The sequence below is a fragment of the Salmo trutta genome, chromosome 12 (assembly GCF_901001165.1).
Source record: "Salmo trutta chromosome 12, fSalTru1.1, whole genome shotgun sequence".
NCBI lineage: Eukaryota > Metazoa > Chordata > Actinopteri > Salmoniformes > Salmonidae > Salmo > Salmo trutta.
The window spans coordinates 8,148,984-8,168,283 of NC_042968.1; the positions used below are offsets into that span (position 1 = coordinate 8,148,984).

Sequence of the window (19,300 nt, forward strand, 5' to 3'; positions counted from 1 at the left end):
CAATTCCACCTTGCAAAGTTGACATTTCCTTCCTCACGTAACTTCTTAAAATATTGCAATACAGGACTTCGCTGCTGTTGCTTGCCTTTCTCTGCCATTTTTCCAACCGTTAACGACGATGACGTAGTGTTAGAGCATCGACTCCAAAATAATCGATTCTTCCACTCCTTGCATGTCGACTCCCATTTCTAAGTGCTAAGATTCGATTCCGCTAGGAATCACTCCTAAGATTACCATTTTTTGGAACGGAAGAAACGGATTAGTTGCCGTACTTATGAGAATACAAACACTCACATCTTTCATAGCTAGCTAGCAAGGGACAGAGGGAGGGGAGGGGCACAGTATAGGCATGTCGATCACCAGGCAGACAGTCAGAACCGTGCACTAGGCCTACCTATCGTCAATCAAAAGCTGCATCTCGCAATTTCTTGGCTTACAATGTCTCGCAACTTCAGTAAAGCAGGGCCTGTCGTCAATGAATAAACTAGAATAGTCTAAACGCAACAGACCGAAGACTGAACACGCACTCGCATTGCGAAGAGAAAGAGCAGGGGTGTGTGTAATCATTAGTCTAAATAGTTGCAAAACGTTTTGCGGAATGGGCATAATGAATACGCCCCCAGGCATCCAGAAGAAAACATGTGCATAGACGGGTTGGTTGTTTAGCAACAACGCCGATGCGTGCGCAGCTATGGGGCTAAACAGACTGGGCTGGCTTAGATTGTTGACATGTAAACTATATTTGGTCTCCAATGTTTATCGAAAACAAACACATTTGCACAATGAGCACTTGCTGTCTCTCAAATACATCTTTACAGTTGTTGATTAGCTAGCTAGTGAATTATTGCCATATTAGCATTGACATGAAATCAGTCAAAATACCTCAAAACAAAACCTGGTATCAAGAACAAGATGAAACTAGCTGAAATGTGTCACTTACGATTCCCCACATGGCAGTTTCTTGTCAGTTTTGGTAGCTATCTGGCCATCCAGGATCACAACTCACGGACTTCTGCCCAGCTGATGTATGCATATCATTTTCTTAATGTTAAGGATCCCAATTTCGTTTTTAGCGTTTGAACGTTCACACCCCTACAAACAACCGTCTATTCTAACCTTCAAACCTCCTACTGCAACTCTACACTGTTTCTGTCTTCTCTCGCTACTATCTCTTTCCCTTCTTCCCTATTCTTCTCCCTTTTTCCTTCTTGATGGCCCCAGTAGAGCCAGAGAAGCACAAGAGGAGCCCCAGTGATGCTGCAAGCAGCCCGGGCAGCAAGGAGAGCCCATCTGCCCGCATGGAGGGCACCAGGCCCCCGGTGCTCCTCCTGGTGCCCCGTCTCCAACTGCCGCACCCCACCTCGGGGGGCAAAGGCACCCACCACTTTGACACCCGGAGTCTGAACGAGGAGAATTTTATTGCCTCCATTGGTGTGTAGCCCACCCCATCCCCCCCTTGCATGCGCTCTGAGAGCACCCCTTGCCCCCCTGCTCACCAGTCTAAACCCTGCCCTACCCCTTGACCCACCTCTCTCCAACCAGGCAACAAGGGGAGTTCCCCTTCCTTAGAAAAAGAGCCTCTTATGATATTCCATCCACTTTGACCCACACCACTGATGTGGGCCCAATGGGTCAGCATTTAAAGCTGTAAAACTGAAATATATTTACAACATAAATACACTATGCTGGTTTGCCGTAATATTTGTACACAGGTTGCATATTTGCACATCACGCAACTCCAACCAAATTTGACAAATAACCACATTTGAATTCCAGATCTGGCCTTGGATAATATGTTGCGTGAGATTGGAACAGCTTTGAGCGGTGTAGGCGTGTGTGAAATATTGCATTGAGACACCCCCCCCCAGCCTGGATGTGTTATGTGTTCCTCCCACCCTTCTCTGAATGTTGAGTGCCCCTGTTTGCCCGCCACCTCTCGTGGAGTCCTCCTTTGTTTGCCTTCTAGCACCTTGACTGTGCATGTCTTCGTTTTCTGTTGTCTTCTCGGAAACTCCAAATCTGCAGTACCGTGCTAAGGAGTCTGACCACCTGTCTCTGCCTTTACTGCAGGTTTTCTTAAAGCGTGCTGTACAAGTAGAAGTTCTCTCAGCTCTAGCATGGAGGGTGGAGCGTCACTCCCCAGTAAACAGGCCCAAGGAAGAGACAAATGTCATGCTCACCGTTAGCAAGCCACGGTTGGCATTTAGCTTAGGGATAGGGCTAATTTAACACTGAACATCGTGGAAAAGGAGTGAAGCATTGCTTCTCCTTTCGACCACCATTCTACTATCTCAAATGTTACTTTGGGTCTGTATACAGGGGACAGATTCACCCAACTCCCTCAATCTCCCTACCTACCAACCTACCCTCACTTCACCAGCCCCTTTTCTCTCTTTGGGAAGATGCAGCTTCAATTCTACAGAATGTCTTTTTGAGACTTGCACCCCTGCTTCTGCAACAGCTCCATTCAACCTGCCTGCTAGCTGGCTGGCCACTCCATCCCCATTCCATGCCCTTCACCAAGCCCTGCTGCCTCTGTCACCCTGGTTCTGGAGAGCCACACACTGCTAGCCAATAAGTTAACGCCTCGGTCACAGAACATTTTCAAGGAACCCCGGTATTCCCCCCTTGTGTGGTTCTCCAGGACCATGGTCCAGGAGTGTTGGGTGTGTTGTAATGTTACACCTCAGTAGCAGTAACTGGCAATGGATCAAACTCTGCATACAGATGAATTATGTCATAGTGTTCCATATTGCCAAGCTGAAATGTGACTACTCTCAGACATTACAAAACATCCTCAATTGTTAAAATAACATATTTTTTTTATGCTTAATTTTGTTTTATGTTATGGTTTGTCTAATGCTCATCGTCCATACCTGCCTACTCAACCAGCTCTCTGACACTCTCTCTGTCTTTCTCTCCTTGCTTGCAATGCATCTTGGGTAGAATTGTGGAGCAGGCACCATGAAAAGGATAAGCAAAAAGCTATGGAAAAACAACAGAGTAAGATATTTTTTCACACACAAAAAAAGACTGGGGTATTGCATAACTGCCAGCTCTTTAACATTTCCACGCCCTTTTCTCCACCTTTCCCCAACCTACCTGTGTTGATTAGTCACAAATGATTTAAATAGTTAATATAAGCGATCATGTTGACATGGATAATGATTCTAGGACTATAGGTCTGTAATCTTGATTTGAGGTGTGTACGTAACGTTTTGTAAATTTGGGGTGAATCATGTCTTGATATCAGTGGAATAACTGAGTTACGCTTGCATATCTCAAATCGGGAGTCATAATATAGGGAGTTCCTCTTTCTTTCCATAGAGCTACTCTGTCATATGTTTGCCAACAACTTTTTCCATTCCTATTCACTGAGTTGTGAAATAGTCATTGGAAACGTAGTCTGTCAGACCCATACCTACTCCCAAACATTCTCTATTTTCCTGGGCTCTTGAGGTTCTATCGAAGTTAAGACAGTTGTGGCATTTTAATTTAGCAAATGTGCTTTTCTGGAAAATCACTACATGGCAAGAAGTTAAATTGTACAACAACAACAAAAACATAACCGAGCCATGAATGAATACACAATAGTTTGTTAGAGTACAAACATCTCTTGCAGGTTTGTTGGCTGTATGACCAAATGTATCACAGAAGTCAAGTCATGGTTACATTTGCATTGAACATTTGTACATTTGCACCATTGTAATTGACTGTACTTTCTTCCAATGTAAAGGTTTGATATCCTGGACTCTTCAAAATGTACAGATTGCAGGCCAGCATTTGTTTAATTGTAGTAACATTTTCCTAGAGGTGCATTATGTGAGTCATAACAAGGTGTTTCTGCAACAACTGACTGGTATATTAACAACAGCGCTGTTGGTCAATGCTTGTCTAAAAGCAAACTTGTGCAGAAAATGGTCTCCTATTTTGACTGTCCCTCAGTTTGTCTGCATGCCTAACTGCCTGAGTCTGTATGTCAATTTTTGTGACTTTGACCTCTTTTATATTGGCATCTGCCTTTGTCAATTACAGTTTGATGTACTATCTATCAATATTCCTACTGATTTTGCGCTCTCCACTTGCCTCTGAATAGTCACATGCTTGGTCTATTGAAATCTGACAGCTGGGTCATGTTCATTAGGGCACACATAACAATGTTTTGCAACAGAAAACAAATGAGATATGATCTCTCTGTTTTGAGCCATTTTCTTCTGTTTTGGCCTACTGAACATGACCGATTTATTGTACATTTTTTTTGCTTCCTGAATATGAAAAAACAACATAGCTGTTGTAACTGTTCATTGAATTCCACAACAAAAAAGGAAAGGCAAGATCCTCTGGCTAAATGAAGTGTCCCTATTGTAAAGGCCAGTATTTCCTGTCAATCCCAAAGTGATGTTATTAGAGGTCAAACACACCAATAGCGTTTGCTGGCCGAGAGTACCTTGCACATCTGAACGTAATTTGCGAACCGAGTGGGCACCAATTTTACATGGAGAATCGTGTGAAAAGTGTCGTCATTCAGATCGGAAGATGAACGCTAAATCCACATTCAGTGCGATGTGTGCGAGCCTTTCAATAGCAGTTAGGTCACCAGCCCCCTCCCCCACTTTTCTGCCAGTTGCCAATCATGTGACACTCAGTAAGGGGGCAGTGTGGAAGTGCGTATGGCACCCGTGCTGACAGCAACATGTATCCTGCAGGAGCGGAGGGGGCTAAGAAACAGCACCCTGAGCTGACTGACACAGAGGAGAAGAAGTCCCAGATCAGTGCTGACAGTGGCCTCAGCGTCACCTCTGGATCCCAGGTCTGTTCTTTTCCAAAGCCAGCTCTTGTAACTAAGTGAAGAATGCACACGTTGAATCTGACACTTGTTTCACGTTGGTTATCCCCCAAATCTGGTGCTTGTCTGCTGGTTCTCATTCTTGTCAAAATGTCGGACATTTTCCTGTCGAAATGTAACGAGTACTTTTGGGTGTCAGGGAAATGTATGGAGTAAAAAGTACATTATTTTCTTTAGGAATGTAGTAAGGTACAAGTTGCCATAAATAGTAAAGTACAGATACCCCCAAAAACTACTTAAGTAGTACTTTAAAGTACTTGACACCACTGTCTGTCTGCTCACCTCTCTTTCTCGGTCTTGCTTTGCAGAAGAGTGACACAGAGTCTGTGACCGGCACTGAACCGCCAGTCCTTACCAGAAGCACCAGCCAGGATTCAGAGGCCAGCACAGTGGTAGGGCGCGGCCAACACAGCGAAACAATCTCAACCCAATCCTCAGCCCCTCTCAACCTTACCTCAGTGTGACTCATCCCAAGGCCCGCTTATCCCAATGCTCAATTTTTATCCTTAGTCTTACAAGGTTTACACTCAAGGTTCTACAGACTCATTTAAGCTCAAGCCATACATCCCCAGTAACACTTACCCCAAACCAGGTTGCTTCCCAATCTTACTAAATTCTGAGCTTGATTAATTTCTAGTCTTTGCTAACTTTAGTCCTACTCATCTCTTGTCTTGCTTTGTCTCAGCCTGGCACAATGGCTGTTGCCAAAACCGTACGTGTCATACTAATCTACTTCTTCCCCAGTGGTTCTTAGCCTTAGTGTAACTCAGTGATCCTCAAAAAAACCTGTAGTACTTGAGCTCTCCAAGAGCAGGGTTGAGGAGTACTGATCTAACTCTTCTCTTTTAGCCTTAGTCAGTGTGAGTTCTCTGTGTCTCAGTATGCCTGATATTCACTAGTCTCCTGACACTTTGACCCCTGACCCCTCCAGATAAGTAACAGCTCAGGGGAGACGCTGGGAGCTGACAGTGACTTGAGTAGCACCGCTGGGGAGGGCTTGGGTGGCAGGCAAGCCCCCCACCTCAACCTCTCCAGGGGAACACTGTCCGACAGCGAGATTGAGACCAACCCGGCCACCAGCTCAGTGTTTGTGAGTGGAAAGTCCTTCCTGGCTGATCACACTGCTTGATTCACCAGTTAATATTAGTGCAACTGTTTTATTTTTTGGGGCGTTTTCGATAAGTGCAAATGCATTCGCTGCGGGACATGAAGTCTGCCCGTGGATGTCAATTTTGTGAATGCAGGAAAATCTTGAAAATCTTTGGCAAGACGAATTTATCCCGTGATTTATGTTTTTTGGTGTTTTCCCAGGGTAAGACCCAAAAGATGAAGCCTGGTGTGAAGGAGGCGAAGGCTAAACTTGTGCCTGTCGTGGCTAAGGGGCCTCCCACCCAGCCCTTGGAAGACATCAGCATGAGGATTTACCTGTGTGACGGCCTGCTGGGTACGTTCCAGATGACTGATGTTTTAGAAAGGCTGTGGTTTAATATCTATTCCAGTGCCGCCTTTAGTCTCCCTCTGTTCAACTTTGTGGTAAAAAGTTACAGTAAATATCTAGTAGCCTCAGCGAGATGTTGCATGCACAAAGTAAACACAATATCAGGTCAATTTCCCCAACATCAAAAGAACGTTGAAGTGCGAGGCTAAATGTCCCTGCTGTCTTGCATTGTGCTCATCTCACATTTGCGGTGCTGCTCGGTGTAATGTCATCTTGCTGAGTGAATCCTTCCTACAAGGCTACATACATACATACATACATACATACATACATACATACATACATACATACATACATACATACAGTACCAGTCAAAAGTTTGGACACATTTTTTTTCGTTGTAGAATAATAGTGAAGACATCAAAACTATGAAATAACACATGGAATCATGTAGTAAGAAAAAATGTCTTGAACAGATAAATATATTTTTGATTCATCAAAGTAGCCACTCTTTGCCTTGATGACAGCTTTGCACACTCTTGGCATTCTCTCCGTCAGCTTCACCTAGAATGCTTTTCCAACAGTCTTGAAGGAGTTCCCACATATGCTGAGCACTTGTTGACTGCTTTTTCTTCACTCTGCGGTCCAACTCATCCCAAACCATCTCAATTGGGTTGAGGTCGGGTGATTGTGGAGGCCACGTCACCTGATGCAGCACTCCAATCTCCTTCTTGGTTAAATAGGCCTTACACAGCCTGGAGGTATGTTGGGTCATTGTCCTGTTGAAAAACAAATGATAGTCCCACTAAGCGCAAACCAGATGGGATGGCGTATGACTTAAGAATGCTGTGGTAGCCATGCTGGTTAAGTGTGCCTTGAATTCTAAATAATCACAGACGGTGTCACCAGCAGAGCACCCGCACACCATCAAAACTCCTCCTCCATGCTTCACGGTGGCAACCACACATGCCACGTCTTGCTTCCGGACAGGCTAAACACATTCTTTGCATGCTTTGAGGATAACACTCTCCTTCTCCGTGGCCAACGTGAGTAAAACATTTAAATGTGTTAACCCTCGCAAGGCTGCCGGCCCAGACGGTATCCCCAGCCGCGTCCTCAGAGCATGCGCAGACCAGCTGGCTGGTGTGTTTACAGGCATATTCTATCTCTTCCTATCCCAGTCTGCTGTCCCCACATGCTTCAAGATGGCCACCATTGTTCCTGTACCCAAGAAGGCAAAGGTAACTGAACTTAATGACTATCTCTCCGTAGCACTCACCTCTGTCATCATGAAGTGCTTTGAGAGACTAGTCAAGGATGATATCACCTCTACCTTACCTGCCACCCTAGATCCACTTCCATTTGCTTACCGCCCCAATAGATCCACAGACGATGCAATCGCCTGCACACTGCCCTATCCCATCTGGACAAGAGGAATGCCTATGTAAGAATGCTGTTTATTGACTATGGCTCAGCATTCAACACCATAGTACCCTCCAAGCTCATCATTAAGCTCGAGTCCCTGGGTCTGAACCCCGCCCTGTGCAACTGGGTCCTGGACTTCCTGACGGGCCGCCCCCAGGTGGTGAAGGTAGGAAACATCACCTCCAGTCCGCTGATCCTCAACACTGGGGACCCACAAGGGTGCGTGTTCAGCCCCCTCCTGTACTCCCTGTTCACCCATGACTGAGTGGGTGAACACGCAGTCATGGTTGTGTCGTCTGCAATCATCAAGTTTGCAGACGACACAACAATAGTAGGCTTGATTGCCAACGATGACGAGACAGCCTACAGGGAGGAGGTGAGCGCTCTTGGAGTGTAGTGCCTGGAAAACAACCTCTCACTCAACGTCAACAAAACAAAGGAGATGATTGTGGACTTCAGGGAACAGCAGAGTGAGCACCCTCCTGTCTATATCGATGGGACCGCAGTGGAGAAGGTGGAAAGTGTCAAGTACCTTGGCGTACACATCACTGACAAACTGAAATGGACCACTCACACAGACAGTGTAGTGAAGAAAGCCCAACAGAGCCTCTTCAACCTCAGGAAGCTAAAGAAATTTGGCTTGTCACCTAAAATCTCACAATCTTTTACAGATGCACAATTGAAAGCATCCTGTCGGGCTGTATCACCACCTGGTATGGCAACCGCACCGCCCTCAACCGCAAGGCTCTCCAGAGGGTGGTGCGGTCTCCCCAATGCTTTACTGGGGGCAAACTACCTGCCCTCCAGGACACCTACAGCACCCAATGTCACAGGAAGGCCAAAAAGATCATCAAGGACATCAACCACCCGAGCCACTGCCTGTTCAACCCGCTTTCATCTGGAAGGCATGGTCAGTACAGGTACATCAAAGCTGGGACCGAGAGAATGAAAAACAGCTTCTATCTCAAGGCCATCAGACTGTTACACAGCCATCACTAACACAGAGAGGCTGCTGCCTATAGGCATAGAAGAGAAATCACTGGCCACTTTAAGGAATGGAACACTAGTCACTTTAATAATGTTTACATATCTGGCATTACTCATCTCATATGTACAGTTGAAGTCGGAAGTTAACATTGCCTTTAAATTGTTGAACTTGGGTCAAACATTTCAGGTAGCCTTTCACAAGCTTCCCACAATAAGTTGGGTGAATTTTGGCCGTTCCTCCTGACAGAGCTGGTGTAACTGCGTCAGGTTTGTAGGCCTCCTTGATCGCACACGCTTTTTCAGTTCTGCCCACAAATGTTCTATAGGGTTGAGGTCAGGGCTTTGTGATGGTCACTCCACTACCTTGACTTTGTTGGCCTTGAGCCATTTTGCCACAACTTTGGAAGTTTGCTTGGGGTCATTGTCCATTTGGAAGACCCATTTGCGACCAAGCTTTAACTTCCTGACTAATGTCTTAAGATGTTGCTTCCACATTATATATATATCCACATTATTTTCCTCCCTCACGATGCCATCTATTTTGTGAAGTGCACCAGTCCATCCTGCAGCAAAGCACCCACACAACATGATTCTGCCACTCCCGTGCTTCACGGTTGGGATGGTGTTCTTCGGCTTGCAAGCTTCCCTCTTTTTCCTCCAAACATAACGATGGTCATTATGGCCAAACAGTTCTATTTTTGTTTCATCAGACCAGAGGACATTGCTCCCAAAAGTACAATCTTTGTCCCCATGTGCAGTTGCAAACTGTAGTCTGGCTTTTTTATTGTGGTTTTGGAGCAGTGGCTTCTTCCTTGCTGTGCGGCCTTTCAGGTTATGTTGATATAGGACTCGTTTTACAGTGGATATAGATACTTTTGTACCTGTTTCCTCCAGCATCTTCACAAGGTCCTTTGCTGTTGTTCTGGGATTGATTTGAACTTTTCGCACCTAAGTACGTTCATCTCTAGGAGACAGAATGGGTCTCCTTCCTGAGCGGTATGACGGCTGCGTGGTCCCATGGTGTTTATACTTGCGTACTATTGTTTGTACAGATGAATGTGGAACCTTCAGGCGCTTGGAAATTGCTCCCAAGGATGAACCAGGCTTGTGGAGGTCTGTAATTCTTTTTCTGAGGTCTTGGCTGATTTTCCCATGATGAAAAGAGGCACTGAGTTTGAAGGTAGGTCTTGAAATACATCCACAGGTACACCTCTGATTAACTCAAATTATGTCAATTAGCCTATCAGAAGCTTCTAAAGCCCTGACATCATTTTCTGGAATTTTCCAAGTAGTTTAAAGGCACAGTCAACTTAGTGTATGTAAACTTCTGACCCACTGGAATTGTGATACAGTGAATTATAAGTGAAATAATCTGTCTGTAAACAATTGTTGGAAAAATTACTTGTGTCATGCACAAAGTAGATGTCCTAACCGACTTGCCAAAACTATAGTTATTTAACGAGAAATGTATAGAGTGGTTGAAAAACAAATTTGAATGACTCCAACATAAATGTATGTCAACTTCCGACTTAAACTGTTTATACTGTGTTCTATTCTATGGTATCTTAGTCCGTTCCGCTCTGACATCGCTCGTCCATATGTATATAGTCTTAATTCATTCCTACTTCGATTTTTGTGTTTTGGGTATATGTTGTGTAATTTGTTACATAATTCTTGTTAGATATTACTGCACTGTCGGAGCTAGAAGCACAAGCATTTCGCTACACCCGCAATAATATCTGCTAATCATGTGTATGTGACCAATAAAAGTTGATTTGATGAGATAATCTGTTCACCTACTCTGCGTCTCACAAAGACACGCGGTTGGAACCAAAAATCTCAAATTTGGACTCATCAGACCAAAGGACAGATTTCCACCGGTCTAATGTCCATTGCTCGTGTTTCTTAGCCAAAGCAAGTCCCTTCTTCTTATTTGTGTCCTTTAGTTGTGGTTTCTCTGCAGCAATTCGAACATGAAGGCCTGATTCACGCAGTCTCCTCTGAACAGGTGATGTTTAGATGTGTCTGTTACTTGAACTCTGTGAAGCATTTATTTGGGCTGTAGTTTCTGAGGCTGGTAAGTCTAAGGAACTTATCCTCTGCATCAGAGGTAACTCTGTGTCTTCCTTTCCTGTGGCGGTCCTCATGAGAGCCAGTTTCATCATAGCGCTTGATGGTTTTTGCGACTGCACTTGAAGAAACGCTCAAAGTTCTTGAAAGTTTTTCGGATTGACTGACCTTCATGTCTCTTTGCTGATTTGAGCTGCTCTTGCCATAATATGGACTTAGCCCTATTTGGTAAAAGACTATCTTCTGTATACCACCCCTACCTTGTCACAACAGAATTGATTGGCTCAAACGCATTAAGAAGGAAATACATTTCACAAATGAACTTTTAACAAGACACACCTGTTAATTGAAATGAATCCCAGGTGACTACCTCATGAAGCTGGTTGAGAGAATGCCAAGAGTGTGCAAAGCTGTCATCAAGGCAACGGGTGGCTACTTTGAAGAATCTCAATATAAAATATATTTTGATTTGTTTAACACTTTTGGTTACTACATGATTCCATATGTGTTATTTCATAGTTTTGATGTCTTATCCTACAATATAGAAAATAGTAAAAATAAAGAAAACCCTTGAATGAGTAGGTGTGTCCAAACTTTTGACTGGTACTGCATATCTATCTGATTCATCTAACTCTTTCTCACTATTTGACTAACAGTGCATGAACTGTACTATAAAGCGTGAAGGTAGGTCTGGAGTGAATGAGGTTGGGTCTATTTATTTGTGCTTTCACCCCTTCCTGTGGTCTGTCTCTCTTCTCTTGGTTTGTCATTAACCCACTCAGCTCTGAGCTTAACCCTCTTTGCTCTGCTGCTCCTCTTCCTCCCTACTGCGTGTCCCGGGAACACCTTGCAGGGCGCGACAAGAGCTCCATGTGGGACCAGCTGGAGGATGCTGCCATGGAAACCTTCTCTCTGAGTAGGGCAGACCTCTTTCACCTTTTGACCTTCTATGTTTTTGCTTGAATGAAATGCCCACCTGGGCTCTGGTGCTCACTTATGTATTGTCTGGTGCTTTGATGTGCTGCTTTGATCTTTACCTCCACTGGATTTCCCATCACACTGAGTGGTTGGTGTTGTAAACAATGTAGCAAGGCTCCTATGGACAAGTAAACAGGAGACAATGTCTCTTGGTTGACAAAACATTTTCAACAGTCACATGATCAGGTGTGTGTGTTCGTATGGATGTGTGTTCGTATGGATGTGTGTTCGTATGGATGTGTGTTCGTATGGATGTGTGTTCGTATGGATGTGTGTTCGTATGGATGTGTGTTTGTTTGGATGGGTGTGTTCGTTTGTGTGGGTGTTTATGTGTGTGCAGTTATGTAAGGTCCTGTGGGATCATGTGTATGTTAATGCATGTCTACTGGTGAGTGTGGGGTGACATGTACAGTAGTTGTCAGTGTGAAGGTGATTTTGACCTGGAGATGATTTTGTAGACTAGTTTTGTGTTTTTGTGTGCCCTTGTGATTGTGGTCATGATGTGTTTTGTGTAAGTGTGTGTCCTTTTGGACACAGATAAGCAGTGTGTGTTGTATTTATGTAGGTAAGGAGCGCTCTACACTGTGGGACCAGGTCCAGTTCTGGGAGGATGCTTACTTGGATGCTGTCATGTTGGAGAGGGAGGGGATGGGCATGGACCAGGGACCTCAAGAGATGATTGACAGGTACAGGTTGCCTATTAGAGTGGATCTGTATTTTTGAAATGACAGGCATCCTTGTATAGCTGTGTTTCCTGTTTAGAGGCTGATGGTTACCACTGTTTACACAGATACCTGTCACTCGGGGACCACGACCGTAAGCGCCTGGAGGACGATGAAGACAGGCTGCTAGCTACTCTACTGCACAATATGATCGCCTATATGCTAATGGTTAAGGTGGGTCTATCACACACAATGTTTCACTCCGTAACCCCCGTATGTCAACTGCAGCAACTACGAATGTTCAGATAAGTAGGCATCGCATATTTTCTGACATCTCTTGCTAAGTTTGCCTGTATATCCTCTGTCTGTCCAGGTGAACAAGAATGACATCAGGAAGAAGGTGAGGCGTCTGATGGGGAAGTCCCACATCGGCCTTAGCCACAGCCAGGAGATCAACGAGTGTCTGGACAAACTGGCTAATTTGGTAAGAAAGAACCAAGGGTTCTCTCTCTTCAATAAAATAGGAGCCACTAAGGCAGTCAACTGTTCTACCAAGTGGCATAAAGATTCAACGTTTTATGTGGTCCTTCGAGCCGGATCCTTTTATGCAACACATGTTTTTAGTGTGTGTGAGAATATCAGTGTTGCTGATACAGTATCTCTGTTTAACCCTCTAGATTCTAAGCCCTGTCTAAGCCGGGGGTGAAACATTTGATTTGGCATTATTGCTATTAGCCCATAGAAAAGCGTTGAATAACAGATTCAATACATGGAACAACAATCCCCCCCCCCCCCAAAAAAAACATCTAAAGGAAATTCTGTCGTATATCGGAGAGATATAAGAAAGATCATGAAATGTATTATTATATTTTTTCACATGTATTTAACCCCTTATTCAAGGCACTAAACAATGTCCATATATACTTCCATAGATTTTTTGTTTTAAAACTGGTACCGGGGACCTTCAGATGAGTCTTGATGCCTTGTGGGTATCCTAGAGCAAAACAACCAACATGAACGTGTTTGTGAGAGACTCGCCTTTCCACAGAGAGGGGTCATATTACTGTGTAGCCCAAACTGTTCGGAGGCTACAGACAGAAAGAAGTTGGCAGAAGGGAATGTACCAACTTCGTAGAGCAAAACGGAGAACACCATTGGGTTCATGAGTCATCTTTCCACAGAGGGGTCATAATAGTTTTATAGGCCAAACCGTTCAGATGTTAGACGTTTTTGTGAGAGGACCGATTTTCTGGATATCTCATGGTCTGACAAACACCGTTCTTCTAATTCTGCCACCTTTCACCACAGATATGGGAGGGCGATCACGGCGGATGCGGTGGATTGAGACGCAGCCCATGCAAAAAAAAAAAAAACATCTCTAGCTTAAACGGATGCATTTTGATGGGGATTTATTATGTTAGATTTCCACGGGGGCCGCAGAAATTGTAGAAGGGTAAAAAGTCTTGTTCACTCACATTTCAGAATGGCCGCGAGCTGTCCATCAGACCTAGCGGAAGCCGTCACATCAAGAAGCAGACCTTCGTGGTGCACGCTGGGACAGATACCACGGGGGACATCTTCTTCATGGAGGTACTTTCAGCGTTCACTTTCCCAGCCCTTCCTTGTACATACAGTAGGCCTAGTTCATGTTTTTTTTATTGTGCCCCCAGAAGATGGCCTGACGAGTATCTGAATAGATCAAATTTACAAATCATCGTCAAGAACTGTCAAAACTCTGCAATTTGTAGTTTTAGTAGATCTAGCATTTAGCTCTACAGTGGATATCAAATAATTGCATCCTTTGCCTCTGTCCATTTCCCCCATTCAGGTGTGTGACGACTGTATAGTCCTGCGCAGCAACATCGGCACAGTGTATGAGCGCTGGTGGTACGAGAAGCTCATCAACATGACCTACTGCCCCAAGACCAAGGTCCTGTGTCTGTGGAGACGCAATGGCCAGGAGACCCAACTCAACAAGTTCTACACCAAGAAGGTGAGCCCCTACCGTTAGCGCTTCGAGTACTGAAAAGCAACTAGCAATTATGAACACCATGATATCCGTGTTAGTGGAACCTGTGATTAAGGTGACTGTAAATTGTGACTTTCGTGTCAGACTTTGTACAGCCACTTTTTGTATTCTATAATCTGAATTCAAATGTTTTGTTGTCTAGTGTCGCGAATTGTATTACTGTGTGAAGGACAGCATGGAAAGAGCTGCTGCCCGACAGCAGAGCATTAAACCAGGTATGTGGGTGTGCACGTTGGCTGGAGTCTCTTTCTTTGAGGCAGCACCAATGTATTCTTGCTCTGCGTTTTGAAAATGGATAGCCCTAGGGCAGTGGTATTCAAAGTCTGGGTCGAGACCTAGAGGAATTGCAGTGGGGTCAGCAAAATATATTTAAAAAATGAAGAGTACAGATTCTGTCTGTCATCACTAACACTTTTCGAAAGAAGATGTACAGCGGAATGGATAGGGGAGGGATCCTTTGGTTTGAGCGATCTGCCCCTCTCTCCGTAGGGCCAGAGCTGGGTGGAGAGTTCCCTGTGCAGGACATGAAGACTGGCGAGGGCGGACTGCTGCAAGTCACCCTGGAAGGCATCAACCTCAAATTCATGCACAGCCAGGTAGGAGGCCTGTATTACCACATATACACATACACATACACACACACACACACATACACACACACACACACACACACACACACACACACGCAAAACCATTTAACCTCCTCCCAACCACCGCAATTCTTCTCCTCGTTTTCTGTTTTCTTTCTCTCTCTCTCACACACACACACAACAGTGGCTCACTTCCTCTAAGGTCCCTTTTTAAAAAAAAAAAAGAGAATAGAAGGCATTTATGGTTGTTTCTTTGACATTGATACATTTTTATAGCCTACTGAATTGAGTGAAAAAGCAGAGTACATTTTAAAGGTACTTCAGTCACTGTTTTGATCAGGACCTTAGAGGAATAACTCATTTTTGTGCTTTGTCTTTCTATGATTTAAAATATGTTATGATTTATTTGTGTAGTCACTAAGATGTATGTTTCAAGATGAAAACACATATCCACTTCTGTTAAAGGCCTCCCGAGTGGCGCAGTGGTCTAAGGAATTGCATCGCAGTGCTAGAGGCGTCACTACAGATCCGGGTTCAATCCCGGGCTGTGTCGCAGCCGGCTGCGACCGGGAGAAACATGAGACGGCGCACAATTGGCCCAGTGTCGTCCAGATTAGGGGAGAGTTTGGCCGGCTGGGTTGTCCTTGTCCCATCGCGCTCTAGCGACTCCTTGTGGCGGCCGGGGGCATGCACGCGGACTTCAGGTCCCCAGCTGTACTGTTTCCTCCGGCTGGCTTCCGGGTTAAGGCAGCAGTGTGTCAAGAAGCAGTGCGGCTTGGTAGTCGTGTTTCGGTGGACGCGTGGCTCTCGACTTTCGCCTCTCCCGAGTCCGTATGGGAGTTGTAGCGATGGGACAAGACTGTAACTACCAATTGGATACAGTCTGGGGAGAAAAAAGGGGTACATTTTTTAATGTTTTATATAATCATAATTGGACATAAAAAAATATATATATATAAATACTAAAATATTCTGTTAATACTTAGCATTCTTAGTTGTGGTGCCCAAACCTTGTCGTTTGTGGGGGAAGGCGAGTGTTCTGTTTGTGTAAGAGAGATTTGTGCATCAGAGGTAAGACAGATGACCTTGTGCAAAGACTTTTCATTAATAATTGCCATTTTATTTTACCCTTCTTTTAAAGTTTTGTCCCCTTGACCTGTGTATTAAAGTTAGATGGAAAAATACCTCAAGTATTCACAACTTTTGGGGTTGGGGCAATTCCATTTCCTGAATCAACTTGAGTAAGAATATACTTGACCTTAGTCCTCACCACTGTCACAAGTAGATATTTTTGGACCCAAAGGAAATGCTTGGATCTGAAATAACAATTATACAATTGCTCCACCAATGATTGAGGGTCATAGGAGTGGCACTCATTTAATATAACCATAGTGAAGAAACACACTGGACATATCACACTAGGATTGAGGCAAAAACGCATTGAATCAACACATGGGAATGCCTACTCATAAAGTAATACTCGATTGTAGTAGAATAGAAAACAATGTTTTTGACCACTACATTCTTTATGAAAGGTCCTAGCTCTTTGAACTGCTTTCTTGATTTCTTTAGATTACGCAGCGTACCTAATTGAAAGGAATTAAGGCTAGACATTGCAGTGGCCAATCGAGAGTGTATTTGATTGTGCCTTCTTTTTGAAGCAACACCAACCGGTTTGAACACATTGCTATGGTTGAAGAACAGTTACATCATCATATAGCATTTAACAAGGGTACAACAGTAATACCCTTTCCCTACTACAGACACTTAGCCTAATTCGCGTTTTAGGAACAACACGTATGTTTGTGCAACCTGATTGTACGATAATGGTCATAGTTCTCATTGAGATGCTGCTTGGAGAATTCAAACCACCTCTTTTTCCACCGTCAGCTCTGCAGGAGCTTATGCACCCGTAGTAGATGTCATATTCATAGACCTCATTCATGCAATAAAACACTTAACTGTCTTGTTGTGAAGAACTTTTTCATATAATAGTTAATGCCAACCCATTACATTTTGCCAGTGCAGGCCCACCCAAGCTTCCAGTGACAGACATGGGTCACCGTAGGGTTAAATACGTGGGCATGTTACAGAGTGGTGAGGTTGTAATAGGTGGCAGCCTGTTTTGTTGGGGAGGCGATGTGGCTGACTGCCCTCTTGTACCTGTACTACTGAGCTGTTGTTGCCAGCCCTCGTTGCTGGAGGAGGGGGCATGGAGGGCATTGGGGGCGGGAATGGGTTCCCAGCAGTCAAAACTGGTTGAAATTATGTAATTACAACCAGAGTATTGGTTTTGGTAAACTGGTAGTAATTATGTCATTTCTGGGTTAGGCCCAGGAACGAACCCCCAAAAAAGTCCAGCTGTTTAAAGTATAGACTAGACCAACTTTCAGTAGTTATTTTTCCACCTTTACTAGTTTAGTTTAGCACTTCATCATTCCAGTAGAATTTTCTGTGACAGGTATATTGGCATTGATAGCTGTTAATACGTCAAGTCCTGTCCATTAGGTTGATTGTATTTGGGGGACAGTGCAGCGCCCTCTTTGAGCGCCGTCCAGTGTTTGTGCTCTTCTGTCCGATAATAATCCAAACCGTTTCTCTTCCATGCTCTCTCCCCCTGCAAGGAGCGGAAGGTACACAACCTCTGCCGTGTTTGCTTGTTAGCGGTTATGACTTTTTTTGTTGGGTTCTTTTTCCTCAATTTCTTTAGCTGTGTGTGGTAAACTTTATTTTATGTGTCCTCATCTCTGTTTTCATATGGAATTTCCATGTATGCTAAGCATTACATGGGCCAAAGTGCATTTGCATTAGTAGGGAAAACAGAAATTAATTAGCAGTCGCCATTGCTTCACTGTTGACAACAAATGGCCACAATAGCTTTGCTGATGCACACTTTAGCTAAGGCACTATAGTGCGAACAAATTGCCATATTATAGTTTCATTCAGCAAGTAATCATTAATAGCACTCACTTCATCATAGACCTTCCCACAATGCATTTCTACTCACCTAACCCCAGCCCATGTAAGCATTCAAACATGGAAACTTCTGTTTTGTGTTTTCCTATTTCATTTTGGTAGCGTTTACCATCTTCTGTATTTTTTCCCTTTTAGTATTTACTAGATGAGAATTTGACGTTGTTAATTTTCTCTCTGAAATGTTTAATTTCAGCATGTTGTCATTGAGTTACTAATGTTCTGTCTTGTTGTTTTTTGTTTGTTTTAGGTTTTCATAGAGCTGAATCACATTAAAAAGTGCAATACTGTGAAGGGAGTCTTTGTCCTGGAGGAATTTGGTAATTACCACATCTATTGATTCTAGGTCTGTACTCGACACGGCAGTAACTCAGCTTCACGACAAACGCAACGCTGACGCACAGAGTTAGCAACGGCAACGACTCAGGGTTCAGTGGATTCACAACAGCTCTTGCTTTACCTCAGGGCAAATATAATCAGTGCTAGAGTTAGCTAGTTTCATTTGGCAATTTGAGAAGTACAGCCCTCACAAATATGAATGTTTGCTTATTTTCATATTTATTGCGGATTTATAAAATAAGACAAAACAGCCCTATTTGTGAGATTTCTGTCTTTATTCGCTGTGTTTTTAGTTTTCAACCATGAGGTCTTAGGAGTCAGGCCTGCTGTGTTAAGATGGAAGACTTGATGCGCAGCTTGTTTTTGCATCAGACTTTTGTAAGGATCAAATGTTGGAAATTAGAGCTTTAGGGTAGGAAATCGTTTTAGGGTTCACTCGACCAAATAAGATGCTATGTGCATGAGAGGGAAATTCATCAAAGCCCAGAGCAGCGAGAAGCGGACCCACAGATCGTATTTGAACTGTTTTAAACGCTATTTAAGAATAAATGACACATACGTTAATATCTGAATTATCTTCCTCGATCTTCAGGATAGAAGGATGCTAACTTGTTGGAAATGGCCACATTTGGGTTGCGTTGAGTAGGCACAAAAAACATGTTTTCAGAAAGAAAAGGAAAATGTACTTTCTTAGGCACGTTCGGGTAGTATCTCAGCCATTTCAAAACGTTCTCTCTCAATGGTGCCTACTAAATGGGATTGGGGATTCCTTTCCTGAGACCAGGGCTAGAATTTAGATATTTAGAACATTTCCTTCAAGATGTGTACAGTAGATGGTTTATCGTGTCTGTTTATAGTGTCATATTTGAAACAGACAACCAGTGACCAATGAGATTGTTAGGAGAGGCCTAGATCTGTGAGGTTATAGCCCCCATTTATATCAGCGCTGGACTGGGTTACTGC

General features: G+C 43.9%; 1 protein-coding gene across 5 annotated transcripts in view; it reads left to right on the plus strand.

The window, feature by feature from the left end:
- LOC115202858 (MAP kinase-activating death domain protein) overlaps positions 1-19,300 on the plus strand; it is an 87,168-nt gene that overhangs the window by 58,417 nt on the left and 9,451 nt on the right. For 2 of the 5 annotated variants that reach the window (XM_029766944.1, XM_029766945.1), the window contains 16 exons: positions 1,222-1,431; positions 2,947-3,003; positions 4,707-4,810; positions 5,155-5,238; positions 5,778-5,936; positions 6,158-6,290; positions 11,620-11,682; positions 12,310-12,430; positions 12,535-12,640; positions 12,780-12,890; positions 13,889-13,996; positions 14,235-14,399; positions 14,578-14,650; positions 14,925-15,031; positions 17,650-17,658; positions 18,249-18,318. In XM_029766944.1, the coding sequence (XP_029622804.1) occupies positions 1,222-1,431; positions 2,947-3,003; positions 4,707-4,810; positions 5,155-5,238; positions 5,778-5,936; positions 6,158-6,290; positions 11,620-11,682; positions 12,310-12,430; positions 12,535-12,640; positions 12,780-12,890; positions 13,889-13,996; positions 14,235-14,399; positions 14,578-14,650; positions 14,925-15,031; positions 17,650-17,658; positions 18,249-18,318 (1,680 nt within the window). The remainder of the gene's footprint in view (positions 1-1,221; positions 1,432-2,946; positions 3,004-4,706; positions 4,811-5,154; positions 5,239-5,777; positions 5,937-6,157; positions 6,291-11,619; positions 11,683-12,309; positions 12,431-12,534; positions 12,641-12,779; positions 12,891-13,888; positions 13,997-14,234; positions 14,400-14,577; positions 14,651-14,924; positions 15,032-17,649; positions 17,659-18,248; positions 18,319-19,300) is intronic. The other 3 variants (XM_029766946.1, XM_029766947.1, XM_029766948.1) reach the window with 3 other exon arrangements.